This window comes from Pseudomyrmex gracilis, unplaced genomic scaffold, assembly GCF_002006095.1.
Source record: "Pseudomyrmex gracilis isolate BER0280 unplaced genomic scaffold, ASM200609v1 scaffold_101, whole genome shotgun sequence".
Taxonomy (NCBI): Eukaryota; Metazoa; Arthropoda; class Insecta; order Hymenoptera; family Formicidae; genus Pseudomyrmex; species Pseudomyrmex gracilis.
This window is the reverse complement of record NW_018020685.1, coordinates 126,088-143,029: the sequence shown is the minus strand read 5'-3', so window position 1 is coordinate 143,029 and position 16,942 is coordinate 126,088. Positions and strand designations below refer to the sequence as shown.

Here is a 16,942-nt window from a genome sequence, read left to right as displayed (position 1 = left end):
ACGTAACGAAGCTCACGCTAACGAGAATTTCCAGTCGATGATAGGCCGGTGGTGCGCGTACGTACGTACGTATTGTATGTACATATGTACGTCACCGCCGCCGTGCACACGCTCTCTACGAAGTCACGCGTCACGCATGTCGACGTATGTGTACAAGCGGCTCGACCGATCTCTAACGTGCCGACGAGACGTCGTCGGCTGTGTTGGTGACCTTCGCTGGTGGATGTCGAGTGGGGAGGTTTAGTCGAATAGCTCAACTGAAGTGGGAGAGAGCCACCCGAGTAGTGGGGAAGGAAGGTGGGGAAGACCTAGTTGGAGTTCGTTGAACCAACCGACGGCGATTGGCCACACGAGTCGCAGAGTTCACCAACAGCTCTACTTGGCGAACGGCGAGGCAGGCAGGGAAGGAAGGGAGAGGGTCGGACTGCTCGGTTAATTTCATCTTGCCCCAGTTACGGGGCAGGCAGGGTGAACGAACTAGCCTCGCGCCAAGGCCCCGTCGACCCACTTTCCTGTCGGCGTCGGGAGAGAGCGAGAGAGCAAATCGCAAGCACGCGATTTGCCAAGAGAAGAAGACGCGAGATGGAGTAAGAGAAATAAAGGAGAGAGAGAGAGAGAGAGAGAGAGAGAGAGAGAGAGAGAGAGAGAGAGAGAGAGAGAGACAAAAGAGAGAATAGGAGAGGAGGAAACGCCCGCGCGTATATATGTGTGACAAAGAGTGGGAGGCTCTATAGAGAGACTCTCATACTATCTAGGCTAGGCTCGACACAGTGAAACAAGAAGCGTGCGTGGTGTAGGAATAGTTAGGAGGGGTAGGGAGAGAGAGCGAGAGCGAGAGAGAGGATGAAAGAGGGAGAGAGAAAGAGACAGAGAAAAATTGCCGGAGCGCCGAGTGGAAGGCCGCCGACCGAGGGCAACGAACTCGGCCTCGTCCCGGGCCCCGCGACCTACATTCCTGTCTGCTGGAAAGTGAAAACGCCTGTTTCTCTATTCCCTTCCTATGAATAAGGATTCGTATTATGTTAGAACTGTTTCTGTGAGTCCGTTATGTATATGCGGGTATTAATAGATTTTATGGGCGGCACGCGCGCGTAAATGAAGCGTGAAGTTATCGCCCGGAGGGCAAACTCTCCCTTTCGTCAAGTCTTTCACTCACCGGCCAAGACGCATCCCAGGAGATTTTCGCTATCCTGCTGACCGGGTCCGCGATAACAATTCCGCATTTCCGATTGTTCCTTGTCATTTTCGTGAGGTTCGCTCGGAGTGAAGATATCTGATGTCGAGGGTTGTTGCTCCTCTGTCGCTCCCGTGCCACGAGGTTTGATCTTCTGCACAGTCATCGCCTGGCGCGAGAAAATTGCGAGTTGCACCGTCGAAATTGCGTTACGATCGCTCGGCGCACGTCTCTCTCTGACGCGTCCACCCGAACGTAAACAATGAACAGTTGGGGAACATGCCACATGCAGAAATGTGAGACAATTTGTTTGTTTGTTTTTTTTTTTTTTTCACTGACAGCGATCGTATAATCAGAGTCTCACTTAACAAACTCGTAACGTCCACGCACTTGTCCGTCAATCCTACGATCACTATTTTATTAATGATCTAGGAATTAATAGTGTTCGATCAACACCGTCCGTTAACAGCCGTTTTTTGCCAGTAATAATATCACCAGCATGTTGCACGTTATGTTGTTGCTGTTGCTGTTGCCGCGACCGCGTGGTTTAAGCGGTATCTGCAAATATCGACGCTTGGCCCGCGCTTGTTCGTATAGTTAGTTGGTGTGTTGTGTGTGCTGTGCGATGCGGTACGCGAGTGAGTTCCTCGCAGCGTGGTGTGCCGCGGCACCGCGGCGCCTGCGCGTCGAGCTCGCCAGGGATCACCGAAGTGCCACCGTCGCGCGTCAACCCCGCGCGCTCAATCACTTGCCCAAGAATTAACTTTTGGCTCGGTCCAACTGCGCGAGTTTCGATGTGTATATTTAAAAAGGAGAATGAAATTGATTAATTAATCTTTAGGTCAAATAAATTACTTGTCCTCGAAAAAAAGTTTTTTTGTTTTAGAAATTTAGAGCCGCTTAATGTAAAAAGGAAATGCAATAAATTGGAAATGCACAAATAAAAATATAAAATATATGACAGTTGGATTTTTGACATATTTATATATAGATTTATGAAGCAACTAAAATGTATTAGACATAAAACTAAACATATTTTTTTTTTGATATTATACTTACACAATCGCGTATCAATAATTCTATGAATAGAATATCTCTAATGGTTTGAATAGATAGATATTGTTTATTCTTTTTCGTGCACAACAGAATATTTTCAGACGATCTAATCGAATTTAAATTAATTACCTCCATTGTATGCCGGAATATAAACCGCTTCATTTGTACGGCCAATTGGCACGGTTGACCCGTCATTAGGATCAAGGATCTTAGTTAACGGATACTCGACCTAGGTTTTATTACGGCTTGATGACAAATCACCAAATTGCATTGTTTGTAGTTGAACATATGATGAAAGATCGCTTCAAACTCCGCTGATGTTAATTAAAGCAAATGAATTCTTAACCCTCACCAGATCATCTTGTCACACACAATTCAAAGAGATCTCTGTGAAATACAAAGCGATTATATTTCTCAGACAATTTTAAGAGGTGGTTTGCTTTTGATAAATGTTGAAAAAAACTAAAACACGTCTACACAAGCGCATCGCTTTTGTCTTATTTCTTTAAACATTTATAAAACTTAGAAGTGATATAAATCATTGTTACGTAACAAAAAGCTTCATGTGTGCAATAGTGAGTAATATATATATATATACACACATATATCGTTGAATCTTTAATTTACAAGAAATAATAGGTTTTCCGAAACATCTTACGTCAAACACGCATAAAAGAATTAATCTTTGTTACGGCCCTGTTGAATGTGATATATAATCGGGGAAATAGTGCGTTCTCTCTTGCCAAGCTGTCGTTGACTCACCAACACTTAGAGAGTGAAAGCTGTTTAACCCTCGCGCTAACGGATGCGCGCGTGTGCACGCGGCACGTGGGTTACATCTACGGAAAATACAAGTTGGATTACAGTTGGATCACAGGTGAGCGGCGGGACGTGAAACGAGCAACGGTACAGACGGCAGCGTGTAATCTAAGTGTAGCCCAAGCCTAACCTATCCCAAGTAGATCCCTGTGAATATGCATAGTGCGACTGAATAAATATGCGAGAAATAAAGAGCGCGTTCGGTTAATATAAAAGAGCGTATCTAAAAGTAATGTAGTACATAATTGTTTTAGCGGTAATAGTTTTTAATAAAAAAATTTGAGATTTAAAATATAGATATTAAAAAAAGTAAATTTGAATTTAAAATAAGATTAAAATAGAGATTCAAAATACATACACACTTATATTACACAGACTTATCTCACACCACTGTTGGATGCTTGTGCGGATAAAATTTGGCAAATTTATCACTACTCGTAGTTCGCGTATCGAACAGCTAGAGAAGAAATTTTATTGCATTCTTCTCGTGCAGGTCTATTTGCACGCAGACAATGAACGAGCTGAGATATGCAGCCGGTCAGATATGTCTCTGCAGTGTCAGCTGCCTGCCTGGAGTTCGCGTGGGACACTTTCCGCGTTGCAATAGCAGCTACCTACCTACATCGTAGAAATTTTTCAGATGGAGTTTGACTCGCGTGCGCAAGATAATATCCTAGAAGTATATTTATAATTATGCAACTCATAGTCCACTCCTATGCGTGATACTTATTGCTTTTCTTATTGAGTGAGAAAACGCACGGATGTGTGTCTGAATTCTTACTTGCGTCTAATTAATCCCGAGATGAAGTTTCTCTTTCTTAATTTATGAAAGCTCCGTTTAAACATTTCGAATTTCACCGCGGCGCTTTTATCACGTTTCTTTATCATCTACAATTCTGTTTCATTTTGCACCGGGTAATTTTAAATACGACTTAAAAAGTGTTCAAACAGATCGGAGATAAGTAAAAAATTAATTTTCAGAAAATTAAAAAATGTATTAAAAAAATTTAAACGTATTTTTATTGACATGTATTTAGATTCGCGCGCAAATACAGCATATAAAGAAACAAAAATTACCGTCAGCAAGCATTACTAATTAAATTGCAAAAATCAACAAATATTTTGACACAAAGAATATAGACACGTAAAAGAAGCCTTGTCGATACCATTATTAAATGCTTTTCGTGATAAACTACATGCAACTTCTGTTGTAAATTGGTTAATTAGCAGCCAATATATCTGGTGCAGAATGTGGGTAACTAGGACTCGTACTTCTTTCGTAATGCAGCAACTACAGGAGTGTAGGCTACCGAGGTAGGTTGACTGGAACGATCAGGTCGGGAAAGTCTATCCTACATCCAAACTTGGAAATGAGGCGAGATATGCATATTGACAGAAGGTTTTTCATAGATTTCGAGTGGTACAGTTCGAACGGATTATTATCTTCGAGCACGAGCATCTTTCGATGTAATAGTCAACAATAATTTCAGCTCCGTATCCAGTGCGTTCTATTAGTTAAGTATGTATATTAACACGCATGACAAGTTACGTAATGTTCTCATCAAAACATCGCCATCAGTTCGTCAAGCTGGATCTGTTATTTTTTTCGCGCGATAAAATCTGACTTTCTCGCCTGTTAAATTGACGAAAAGTATTTAACGCTTTTGATTGTTAAAATGTTTAACAAATTGATGTACAATTCATACGCATATTATTATTCTATTTGAAATAAAATTACGGTAAATATTGCATTTATTAATAAATAAACGAAACAAAACGCATAATCGATTTCATAAACATTCACGTGTTGTAAGTAAATAAATCCGTGCTTTACGATTAATTTCCATATCGCATGTCACTGCATTTAAATGGCGAGCAGTTTTGAGAGACTTAAAATAGATCAAATATTAGTTGGTTACATGATCAAGAGCGACTTCTGCTACCGGTTGTGAAACGCGTATCGCTGGAATTAGGAAAACCGGCCCTGACGAGATGAAAACCAAGAAGAAGGCGATGTAGGCAATTCCTCTGCGAGAGATAGATAGAGAGTAGACGAATATATTCTCACTGAAACTAGGTCGAAAGTACGAAAAAAATCAGGCGTCGTAACTTTTCTACGTAACGCATTAGCAAACGTTACGCTACCGGATAGTCGCCAGTCGTCAGATAAGTTCCTTCATACACCGGGCTGTTTAACGGCGACGCATTTCTGCCGCGCGCAGCTGTCGTAAGTGCGTTTTCACCGCTTCGCAACGATCCAGTCCCGTTGCGCTTGTTTATCGATCGATCGAACTGCGAATTTATGCGCCTGTCGAAACGCTGTACCAGTCAGTTTTGGTTGCATGCCGGTAGTACAGCGCTATCGTATGCCGATCTATTCCAATAATAAAAAAAAAAAAAAGAACTTGATATCTAAAAGTGGTCCGGGTGTAGTAATGCTACTATTGTATCGCTAATTGCAACACGGACAGAAATAAAAGGTCTGTTCCGCGAGAATCTGATCGAATTCTGTTTCGACTGCAAACTGATAAATATATTTTTAATATTTTAGTACACGCGAATGTTGTTTATATCGAGCTTGACATCATGAGAACATTAATACCAATTTTCTCTTGTATTTGTTATTAGAATAAATATACAAGATAATTGGATTAAATTTTATTTTTTTGCAATATTAAAAGATGTATATAATACGCGTACGCGTTTTAAATTTAAATTTATAATTTTTAATAAAAAATATTCTTCGTACACAACAATATTGCAATTTCAATTACATTACATCCGTCGCATATATTTCTAAATACAACATAAATCTCTCAAACAACATATAACTTTTCTATTAATATCTTTATTATTTTACTTTTTATGTAATTTATTAATTTCATACACACACACATCATCATCATCATCAGCTATCACTTTTGCATCAACTTTGGTTCTTAATGTAATTGCCACAATTATTGGATTGCAGTGTCACGATACAATGCGACGTATATTGCTTTGTATACTGCCGTCCATGTTACACTTAATTTCAAACATGTAAAATCCTTTCACTCTATGCATAATAGTTGCAATTGTCGCAATTTATAGCGCGCAAGCTTGGGTAAAGATAATACACTGACATTAGGCATTTGAAATATTCTAGAAGTATTCACGGAAAAAATGTGTGCAACTATTCGTTCGAAAACATATGCGTTCCAGAAATATTAACAGATATTTAGCCGAGTTTTAGGAAGAGGTAACATCAAATTTGTTCAAGATATGTTTATAATATATTTATATCTTTCCAAAACGTGCTTTTGCACACAAGAGAAAATTTCAAAACAAAAAAAAGAAGAATTTTAAAATACACTATAGTAGATAAGTTTGGAATATAGAAGTGCTTTTTCGCGCGGATGAGCTTCGACGAAAATATAGCAATATGCTAATGATTTTGTTAACTCTTTTAGTCACCGTGTATTTATATTCCCGCGCAGAGTATCTTATATTAGATACGGTCAAAGTGCAACGTCCTCCGTTCTCTGTCGTCGAGGTCGATCGCGCCAAGCTGAGAACGCGATGTTGGAATATTCAAAGGTGAGTCGCAGTATATAACTTTGCTTAATTCAAAAGAAAAAGAAACGGGAGAGGCAAACAATAAAATGTAAAGCACGTAATATTTGTACGTTACAAGAATGAAATAAAATATCTAATAGATAAATAAAATATCTATTTATAAATAATGTAGCAGCTTAAAGCACTTAAAATTAAATGCCTAAGTGCAAAGACTGGTCAAATGAAGTGTAATTTTTTATGTAAAAATTCAGAAAAAACTTTGCGATATAATATTGTGGATAATTCTCAGAAGCTTCGCGAAGCTTCGACAATCTCCGGCTTGTGAGGGTGAATGTCTGTGTGTGTATGTGTGTGTGCGTCCGCCCACTAGGACAAGCGGCAAGCTGCATCGGAATTGCATACACGGTTTATTCAACACGGAACGCAACCGTGTTCAACATGATTCGCGCGAGCAATTGATCGCCTTCTCTTCTGACCAAGATGCACAAGCGGGGAGAGCCGCTAACCATTCACTATTTTTAACTCAAGCAAACTTATGTCGTACCGATTAGCTTTGTAAATATTTCATCATTTATGCAGAGTGACCTGATGATCGAACATACGTAGCAATAATTTTATATTCAGTAATAATTATGTAAGGATATATAAACAAATTCTCGTTATAAATCGCGATATAAAAATAATAAGAAGACATATTATATTTCAATTAAAACGATGCACACGCGCACGCGCGCGCGCGCACACATACACACACACACTCTCTCTCTCTCTCTCTTTTTCTCTTTATTGAGAGTGAATACGAAGAAAAGGAGATTTTGCAAGACGAGAGTTTCGCTTGGACGAAGGAGTTAATCCGAGCGTTTATCTCTGCGGCGTATGTAGAGCGTAGTAGGAAAAAGGAATGACTGGTTTCTATATTGCCAGATCATTCCATAAATCACATGCTGTGTGCGAAGACTGTTTGACAATCGGAAGAATTTAGGTTGCTGAAATTGCGTGGTTATATCGATTTTCGCGAGCGCGTTTAAAATCATATAAACTTAACAACTCTTAACAAATCGCATTACAACAACATAACGACATACACATAACGACTTGTTATACCCGAGATAAGTCACACTGGTCTTACATCAGAGTTACGGGTGACGCGGAAAAAAATCTTTTGCTGGAGTAGCAAGAAGATTATTTACTTAATGGCCAGCAAGAAAACTTTGTTATTAAATTTATTGCTTGCCAATAAAACGTTTTGTTGGTGAAAGAAAAAATTCAGTAAACTTAGCCAATTTTTCTTGCCGGTTGTATAAGAGCAAAATATTTGTTTTTCCGTGCAAACACCATTTGGTGCGGATGTGCGATTAGAAAATTATACATCAAAGGTAAATGACGCGTGAAGCGACTTCGATGGAGAGAGAAAAAAAATAGCTTTTATAATTTTAAGTTTCACGCCGTAATTTCCTTCCTCTCCCGCGCGCGTTGCATATTCCGATAATTACATATTAAAACCAGATACATAAGTAGAAGTTTTCTTATCGCTTTTGTGTACTTCATGCGAAAATTAGAACCTTACCAGATATTAATATTTCTAGAATATCGTAGCATAATCGTGTGCTATCGACAGATACACATTATTTATGACATACTTCATTTTTCACGCATATTTTTCTGTTCAGAAAAAGAATAACGTGCGTATACAAAGAAAGAGAAGGAATGAAAATTCTTTACTTCTTAATCAGCCAGATGACATGTACAAGTAATTTCAATTGCAAATACATTAAGAAACTGTAGGAAATAATTATTTCCGTGAGTTCGAGCGTAAGCAAATCGTAACAACATCTATCGTTGAAGATCTCTCGGGATAAAAAAAAAAAAAAAACGCGCGCGAGCAGTGAGAATGCACATCTTTGCACTTGACGTAAACGACACGCGATTCCGTGATGGCGTTAGAGACACCGAGAGTTCACGGCAGTGAACGTTATTTTTGTTCCACTAATAGAAGGTTTGTCTTATCCTTCACAAAGGTTCCACAATCGCCGATACGGCGATCGCCTTTTGCAAGGCACACCTCTTTTTTTTTTTTTTTTTTTTAACACAGACGCGCAACCTATGACAAGAATCGCTCGATCACGGTGAATGGAAAACGAGCTTGGGAAGTCAGAAATTAGCGTTACGAAGCTGCACATTTCAATTTCTAAAGCTAATATAAAAGATACTTCAAGTGAATGAAAAACTCATTACTTTTGATATAACGAGAGTGATCATTTCTTGGTCACTCCTCGCAGTCATTCTTTGCGGTATTATGGTTGACCTAGAGCATTGTTGAGGAAACTAGATGATATATCAGATTTTCGAGGCTGTGCTCTCTTGACGGCCTCCCGTGTTCTGGAGACGTAACCTAGCCTAGAAACGACTAGACGAAAAGCGTACTCGACGCGGAGAGACCGAGGGTACGACCTCGGCGGGCCATCGGCCTGGCACATGGTGACCTCCCTCGATCTAGGGCGCTGCAACCGTGCTCTGACGTCATCTTCGCTCACTCACTCAGCCAGTCGAGTCAACCTGTGCATTCAGCTGCACGATGCATGCTTTCTCGAGTGTCGCTGTATAACTATCCCGAGCGAACCGACTGATTAAAGATGAAGAAAAGGACAATAAGAAGAGTGACGTCGCTCGATGTTACCTTGGCGGGACTCGAGCGCGCGATTCTTGTGTCGTTAAATATTTATTCAGATAAAGTTGCTCTCTCACGCGTCTTAAAACAAAAGCAAAAATTATTTATTCAATATCATGTACATACACAATTTGATAATAAAAAAACTTAACGGAGTATAAAGATAGGCTGAAGTTTATATATAAAGCGCACCAAACACTTTCTTTTTTATTATGTGACCTTTTTATCATTTGTTTATAGCGCCAATATAAAAAGCACTGTGTGTTTGACGATCGGATCGATAATGAAAAAATAACGCACGCTTCAATTTAGCTGCATCACTATCAGAAAGACAAGAGGACTATCATCAAATGTATAAAACAGCTTACTTAGCCGTTTGGTGTGAGGGCGCCTTAAGAACGACGGTGCCTCTTTAGAAACAGATCACTTCGTTGACCGACACTCGGTGCGTTGCCCGATCGGCCTTCGAAATCGGGGGCGCATATTCCATTTGTGTGTGCGATTAAGGGGTTTGAAAGGACATTGGGCACAGTCGCATAGAGACACGGGTGTCATCCACGACGATAACCCGCGAAGGTGATAGACTTTTGTGTGTGACGCAGCTCGCGCAAAACTCGCACAAAAATGCAATGCTTCTTCTTTTTCCGCACAACTTTTCACAAGTTTCTACTTTATGAGTTTCAGTTTTGGTGCCGCCATTTATTTATTCCGACATAAATTCGCGTCCCCGTCGAATCGTTATTCCGTCACGGCGTATATGTCGCGTAAACGTATTTACGTCATCTAACCTAAGGCTGCGTATTCAGCGGCGATTTCGCAGCCATCAAGTTATCGTCGAGGAGAGCGCTAACATAAGATGAAGAACGGAATATAAACATTATACTCTCATTACGTAATCTGCTTTGATGTATGTGCGAAACATTTTATTTCAGACGCTTCGATTGCTCGAGTTTGTAAAAACTCGATTTTGTGTGTGTGTGGACTCCGGATGTAATAATTAACTTTCTGGGTTGTTTAAAGCGACGATTTAGATTGCGTGCAACGTGTAACTTGTATATAAACGCTGCCAATAATACACTTTGTATAATATCGTAATCTGTTGAAACTCACTAGCCAGGACAAGGTCTTGTCGAGAGTGCATTGCGCCCCGATGTCAGGGCGAACAGATCTCTGCTCTGTAAAAGGAGAAACAGAGATACGCGTGTGTATTATAAGTATATATATATATATACACACACATAACACACACATAACTGATCTTATCCTATTTTTCCCCGTCATCCCTTTCTTTCGGTAATTATTCGCGAAGTCATTAAACGAAGCGCGAACGTTTTAATGTGTGTGTCGAATATATTCCCTCCCGGCGAAATCATTCTTTTTCTCGCGTCTTCCCCTACATTTCTTTCCCTGTTCCTCTCTCGCTATCGTTATATTTCCCACTCGTTCTCTCCGGCTCCCAGTGACGCTGTCGTCTTTCCTCTTTCGGATCCATGAGACTGCTAGCGAACGTCCCCATTTCCGAAGGCCGTGCGCGGACGACGAACCACCGCTGTCGAGGACGGGGTGAGCGGCTTGGCTACATGGCTCGCTTTTGTGCCTTAGGGTGCTTTCACAGTCTCGTTTCGTGCCGAAAGATAACGTGTTTCTTCTCTTTTATTTCTTTTATGCTACTACTCGAAACTATTTTTTTTTTATTCTTGACTTGGAGGTGTACGTGTATTAACAGATGCAACGACGTAAAAAGTTCTTACGCTTTATCTTTTTTTTTTTTTTTTACTGAAACTTTCAGATATTTTAAATTTCTAAATCTTTGAATCTCCTCGTCTATTTTTTAATTATGCAATTTTACCTCATTTATAGTTGAGAAAAAAAAAACTTATTTTCGCAATTTCTTAAAAGTTCATAGAAATATTAAATAGACAAAGATATATTCTGGTGCTATTTCGAAGTGCTCGGCCGAATAACTCGCTCGGTGCGAGTAATAATCTGTTAGTACAAGACATTTATAGAGACAAGACATCGTAAAACAGAAGCAACAACCGATAACGAGAACAATAAACCGTGCTCGTAATGCAACGCAAGAAACGATACTCGAGACACGGAGAGAAAAATTTATTTGTTAGATTTCTCAAACTCTTATAATTGTTTTGGAACAAAATTAGAATTTCTTGCAACAGAAAAAGAAACAATTTGTAAGAATACAATCTTGCAGATTGTATTTAATCTCATTAATTTAGACATCTCGTAACTTATAGAGCAAAGATTTTAATTCTAATATGCTTTTTTCACACATCGATATTATAGAAAAAAAAATTTTTTTTAACTTATTGTATAAATAAAAACAAAGAAAATACGCAGACGCGTTTTTATGATTATGAGAACACGGTAGCGTTGTAATTAGTTGTCCTGCGTGATATTCACTTGCTGACGCATTAAATAGCAGCCTTAGCAAACAAGATTGAACTCCTGCGATCGGGTTTGCGTGCCTGCATTCAGCCACTAATGAATTTCGCAACACCGACTGTTTCGCGACTACGAACTGCTTCGCTTGCTCGTAGGCGGACTTTATCCTTGGTGCTTTCTAGCGCAAAGGAAAACTCAACCGATGCATCGAGCGGAATCCGTTCACATGGAATGCTTTAGACTCTATAAATGTTCACAGTATCCGTTTGCTTTATTTAGCACTCGTGTCCGCGAGACACAATAATCTAAAGATTCGGAGAGAATCAAGGATCTCGAAGATTCGAAGTCCGCTTAAGTTCAATAAAAGATCAGGTGGCTGGCATTACGATAGTCACCAGTCGTTTGTGGTGCAAAATTAATAACACTGTCATCACTTTGAGATTACGTTCGTAGAAATTTCAGCGTGTGGTGTAACAAACGCACACTCGAAAGTTCCTGATTTCGTAACGTTCCTGAGTTCGACGTCCGCGTTACGCTCCGGCATGAATTTGCCGTTTCATAATAACCAATCGAATAACACGAATCTACTCTCAAACAACCGAGAAAGTCAGATTGACCGCGGCCTACAATCGCCACGATGATCAGACTCTTTTATCCCGAGCAACTTCCGATTGCCTTAATGAAAAAGACGGTCGTCAATTCGTTCAATAAATGTTTTAATATAAGGTCGATGTATAATCTAGGCTTTTTTATGATATATAGGAGTAAGAATTCAAAAAGCAAATAATATGTTACAATGATTTTAAAATAAAAAAATTGTTTCTAATTTTTCTCTCTCTCTCTCTTCTATGTGTTTTGTCTATTTTCAATAATCATATTTATGTTATTATTATTTTTTTTTTATATATATATATTTACACACAAAGCTTCGCTTTGTGAGTTGCGATTCTCGCAATGAAAGTGACTGTCAGGCGCGAGGCAAAATTCTCCGCTGATTCTCGCGAACGCGAAACGGCTCAGGCTTGTATCGAGTCCAGCGACAACGACAGTGCGTTATTAGAGGCGTTTGATGACGCAAAGTGCGGAGGACGGAGAGGATGGGCAGGGTGTGAGGAGAGGAAAGCAGGGAGAGAGAGAGACTCGCCAGGTCGTTGTTCTCTCGCGTTAGTGGGACACTTTCGGCGTTACTCTGGCACGCATTGCGCACGCACGCACGCACGCACGCACGAACGAACGGCTCTGCTCTTTGTACTCTCCTTCGGCAAATGTGCAGCTGAATCGATTAATCCATTCTAATTACTGAGCCGCAATAAGAATTAACCGACTTGGCCTTTAATGCGGAGTCCAAGTGGCTCGACACGCGAAGGCTAATGTTTCTCTAACGAAGTGTTATTTCAAAGGATTTACAAACAATTGTAGAAATAGGTTTAAACGACAATATAAACGTTATGAAACATACACAACACATATTTCAATAATTATATATATATATTGAAATACATACATATATTTTAATAGATAATTCAATGTTTGTTTGAAAATCCCTGATGATCCTCAACACAACCCGGTCGTTTCGTACACCGCGCGCGTGTTTTGTATGTGTTTGTATAGATGCACATGATACCGTGCTGATATATACAGATAACGTGTATGTGTTAATACGCTCGCCTTTCGTATACGCGGTGTGTCAGTGCGCCGGCCTAGATTCCCGCGGGTTCAACACTCGCTATCGAGGTGACTGCTGTTCGCTCTCGGTTTGCTCAACGCAACCCAACGACCGAATAAGTTCCCACCGAGCGCAGCTACTGTTCGCGAAACGGTATATCCAAACAGGATCCGTCGCGAGCAGCGATAACTCATAAATACTATCAGAAATCAAATCAATGGTTCTGAAAGATCTGAAAAAAAAAAAAAAAAAAAAATAGAAAATCTAAGTCACCTATTTTTCTCGACTTTAGAATCTATGAAACTTGTACGAACTTTTATCATCGCAATATCTGCTACTTGTAATTGCTTTATCTCAGTCTCACTTCATATAAGAAGGCAAGAGTGAAATTTGATTACGAAACGTTTTGACGAATAGTTTCTGCTCTGCGGGAGATTCTGATTTGATGAAAAAGAATTTTCAGCAAACTACAGTGCGAAGTGAAAATTTCAAAAAAAAATGCCGCAGCTGCTTATAAAGCAGTCTCTTCTCAAAGAACGAAATTTTCAGGGATGCAGTACTCTCGAGAAACTTACGAGAGCCAAAGCGAAACTGAACTACAGTTACCGGACTGGTTGCTCAACACAGAAACCGAGGTAACTTCTCGTGGTGCAGCGACCGTTCGAGGACGCGTTTCAAGCAGTTCAACGCGTGCTACCCGCCTACTTTTACTTTCGCGCGCCAGCACCACGTTCCGACTGTCTAACGGGGCTGTAGGGAGCTATCGATCTTTGATCAGATCAATAAAAACAAAGTGTAATACCATGAATTTTGAGTTCCTCTGATAACGCGCGCGGGGAGATGCGCTCTTATCCGTTCGCAAGGATGCAAGCAACAATGAGGTGAATGAGATCCCAGCATTATTCGAAAAAAAAAAGAAACACCACTGTGAATGGACTCACATGAGTATTTTTCAAGTTTCTGTTTCTGTCTTTTCTCAAGTCGAAATAAAAATGCACCACGCGCATGATAGCGTTTAGATTAAATAGAAATAATTAGCGCATTGTTACAAAAATTGAAATTAATTTAACTTGCGCAACGCGTCAAATAAATGAGAGACGTTTTTTCAAAAAACTTTTGTAATCAGATCTACACACACATACATACACACATTTGCTTTGTCTGCTATTCGAATTTTCGTATCGTTTAAGTATACAAAATTGACGTCACGATGTAAACGCGTTAATTGTTCAGAGAAACATTGCAAGTATAATTGTGTCATTATATGATCACATGTGCGCGCTGTACTTTACCATTATACACTCGTCTGTTACGTCTTATGTATCTTAAATCAGGGCGCACAGTCGCTTACTTCTGTTTTCACCGCGAAAGCGAAAGAGAGTGAAAGCGTTTCATGAGGTACATTAACCTAATGAAGGAGTGGCATCATCGAAGAATTGCAAGACTCGATTACGACGAAGTAAGATTTTAATGCTCGGATGATGTAAATAAATTTGTAGATCCGAAAACTGAATAGCAAAATTTTGTCGATGTTTTATTCCTTCACGCGGAGTATTTCAGTCATTAAAATACGAAACGTGCAAGTGTAAAAAAAAAAAAAAAAAAAAAATTGCAATTGCGTATAAAAAAAGATATTCCGGAATGTAAATTTTACTTGAATCAAGTTAACAAACCGTTGTGTGGCAAAAGCATTTAACGGTCGCTGATGCGATATTGCGAAGCTTTAACGAGAATGAAAGTAAAAAAATTCCTGGCTGGTTGAGAGTCGCTGGCTAGTGTGTAATAGTTTCGATCGAAAGGAGGTTACGGAGTGACTGAACTTTGACTTTGTTCGTGTGCGAGAATCGGTTACGTGCACTTACACACTCATATCGGCACGTTCAACAAACACCACCACAGACCTGAACAAACCAACCGGCGCACTGACGTCGTTATGCACACCAGTGCATTGGAATATCTATAGTTGGCCAACGAACCACTCGAGTCGCCACATGTTATGAGTAATTGCACGCATGTATTATACGCGAGATTTGCGTTCTGTAATCGAGCTTGCGAGACCCGGCTTGTCAGTTCGAAATTTATTTGTTAACGTCCAAACCAAAATTGACGTCAATACGAGATCGAGGTGAGCGTCAGATAGGTGATTATAGAGAGCTAAAAAAGCTAGCAACTTTAACTTTTTAAAGTAATTAATAATAATATATAATTTTGTTAGTATTTAGTAAACAAAAAGCCTTTAGAAAAACAATTTTCTCATAAAGAAGTCTCTTGTAGAAAAGTCATCAGTCACAGACAACAGAAATTTGCAATAAAACTTAAAATCATCAATATTCAAAAAAGAACAAAAAAAAATTCAATCGATGTTTTTGTGCGTAAAAAAAAAACTAAGAAATACTTTCATTCAAAGAGAAAATTCTATTGGGAATTCGTGTGCACATCGACTTTCACATCGTTAACTGAAAGCCATTTGAAGTGGTTGTAACAGCACCTATTTGTACAGTAAGAATGTTACCGTTCCGTAAGTGAAAAACAGAGAAAACAACGTTACGACTGTCACTTATTCCGTTTGAAATTTATTTACTTCTTTACAAGAGTTGTTAAGAGTTGACCAACTGCAAACTACTCCGAGAAATAGAGTATAAATAGAGATAACTGTTGTTATAAATAACTGTGTAATAAAATAAAGTATTGAATTTAAATGCGTGCGATCATATTTTCATTGTTTTACTTTTGTCGCACACATTTCACACGTTATTATCTTTCTCGCGATGATGGATCAGACAGCAGGTCTCTCTCTATAAAGAGTCGCGTAATATGCTAGAATGAAACTTGTACAGTATGCCGTTACTACGCAATTCGCAGCAATGCGGTTACGCAACATACTTTTGCGGTAAGGATACTTAATCCGACTATCTACCCTCTCACTTGGTCAACAATAAGAAAAGAGCGCGACTTAAGGGTTCATTGACCTGGCGTGAAAAAGAAATTACTGAGATTTGCTCATAACAAGTTCTCAAGAAAAACATAAGTTAGTAATTAATTATTACGTAGTCACACACAGTGACCGCGTAAGTAAAACTGAATTAAACTTTTGCGAATTCATGATGATAGACGCAACTACTTTTTCAGCAACATGATGATGTAACTTTTCATCATTCAATGAGCATGAGTGTTTTCTTGTATTTTTTCATAATAAAAATGAATATGGTATATATATATTTTTTTTTTATATACAAATATTAATATTTTAAAAATAAAAACTACTCCGAGAATAAGACTCTTTTTTTTTAATTTCATTTTTATTTTGTCTTTCTTTTATTTCATTGTACATACGCACATATCGAAAAGTTTAATTGTAACAACGCGACGCATAGATAGAATTTCACGTTAAAAATGCTGTGACAGTTACAATCTTTAATACCTATATGTCAAATCAATGTGCGCGCTCTGAACAACTAAATTCCTACAATATCGCATATATTGTAGGAATATATTATTATATATTTGTTCTTATATGTTTACTCGCTAATTTTACATCTGCGAACAAAACAGAGATGTTACCTGTCTAACATTCGCATTTGAGAACTGTTCAACTGGTAAG

General features: G+C 39.1%; 2 protein-coding genes across 3 annotated transcripts in view; one reads left to right on the top strand and one right to left on the bottom strand.

Moving 5' to 3' along the window:
• Positions 1–16,942, top strand: part of LOC109855905 (KH domain-containing protein akap-1) — a 156,290-nt gene that overhangs the window by 92,974 nt on the left and 46,374 nt on the right. The gene's annotated exons all lie outside the window — the stretch shown is intronic.
• LOC109855903 (nuclear hormone receptor E75-like) overlaps positions 1–16,942 on the bottom strand; it is a 79,321-nt gene that overhangs the window by 46,455 nt on the left and 15,924 nt on the right. The window contains exon 1 of one of the 2 annotated variants that reach the window (XM_020430605.1): positions 1,157–1,795. The exons of the other annotated variant lie outside the window; for it this stretch is intronic. Coding sequence (XP_020286194.1) covers positions 1,157–1,340 — 184 coding nt within the window. The 5' untranslated portion in view covers positions 1,341–1,795. Of the gene's footprint in view, positions 1–1,156; positions 1,796–16,942 lie in introns of those variants that run through there. 2 annotated transcript variants of the gene reach the window in all.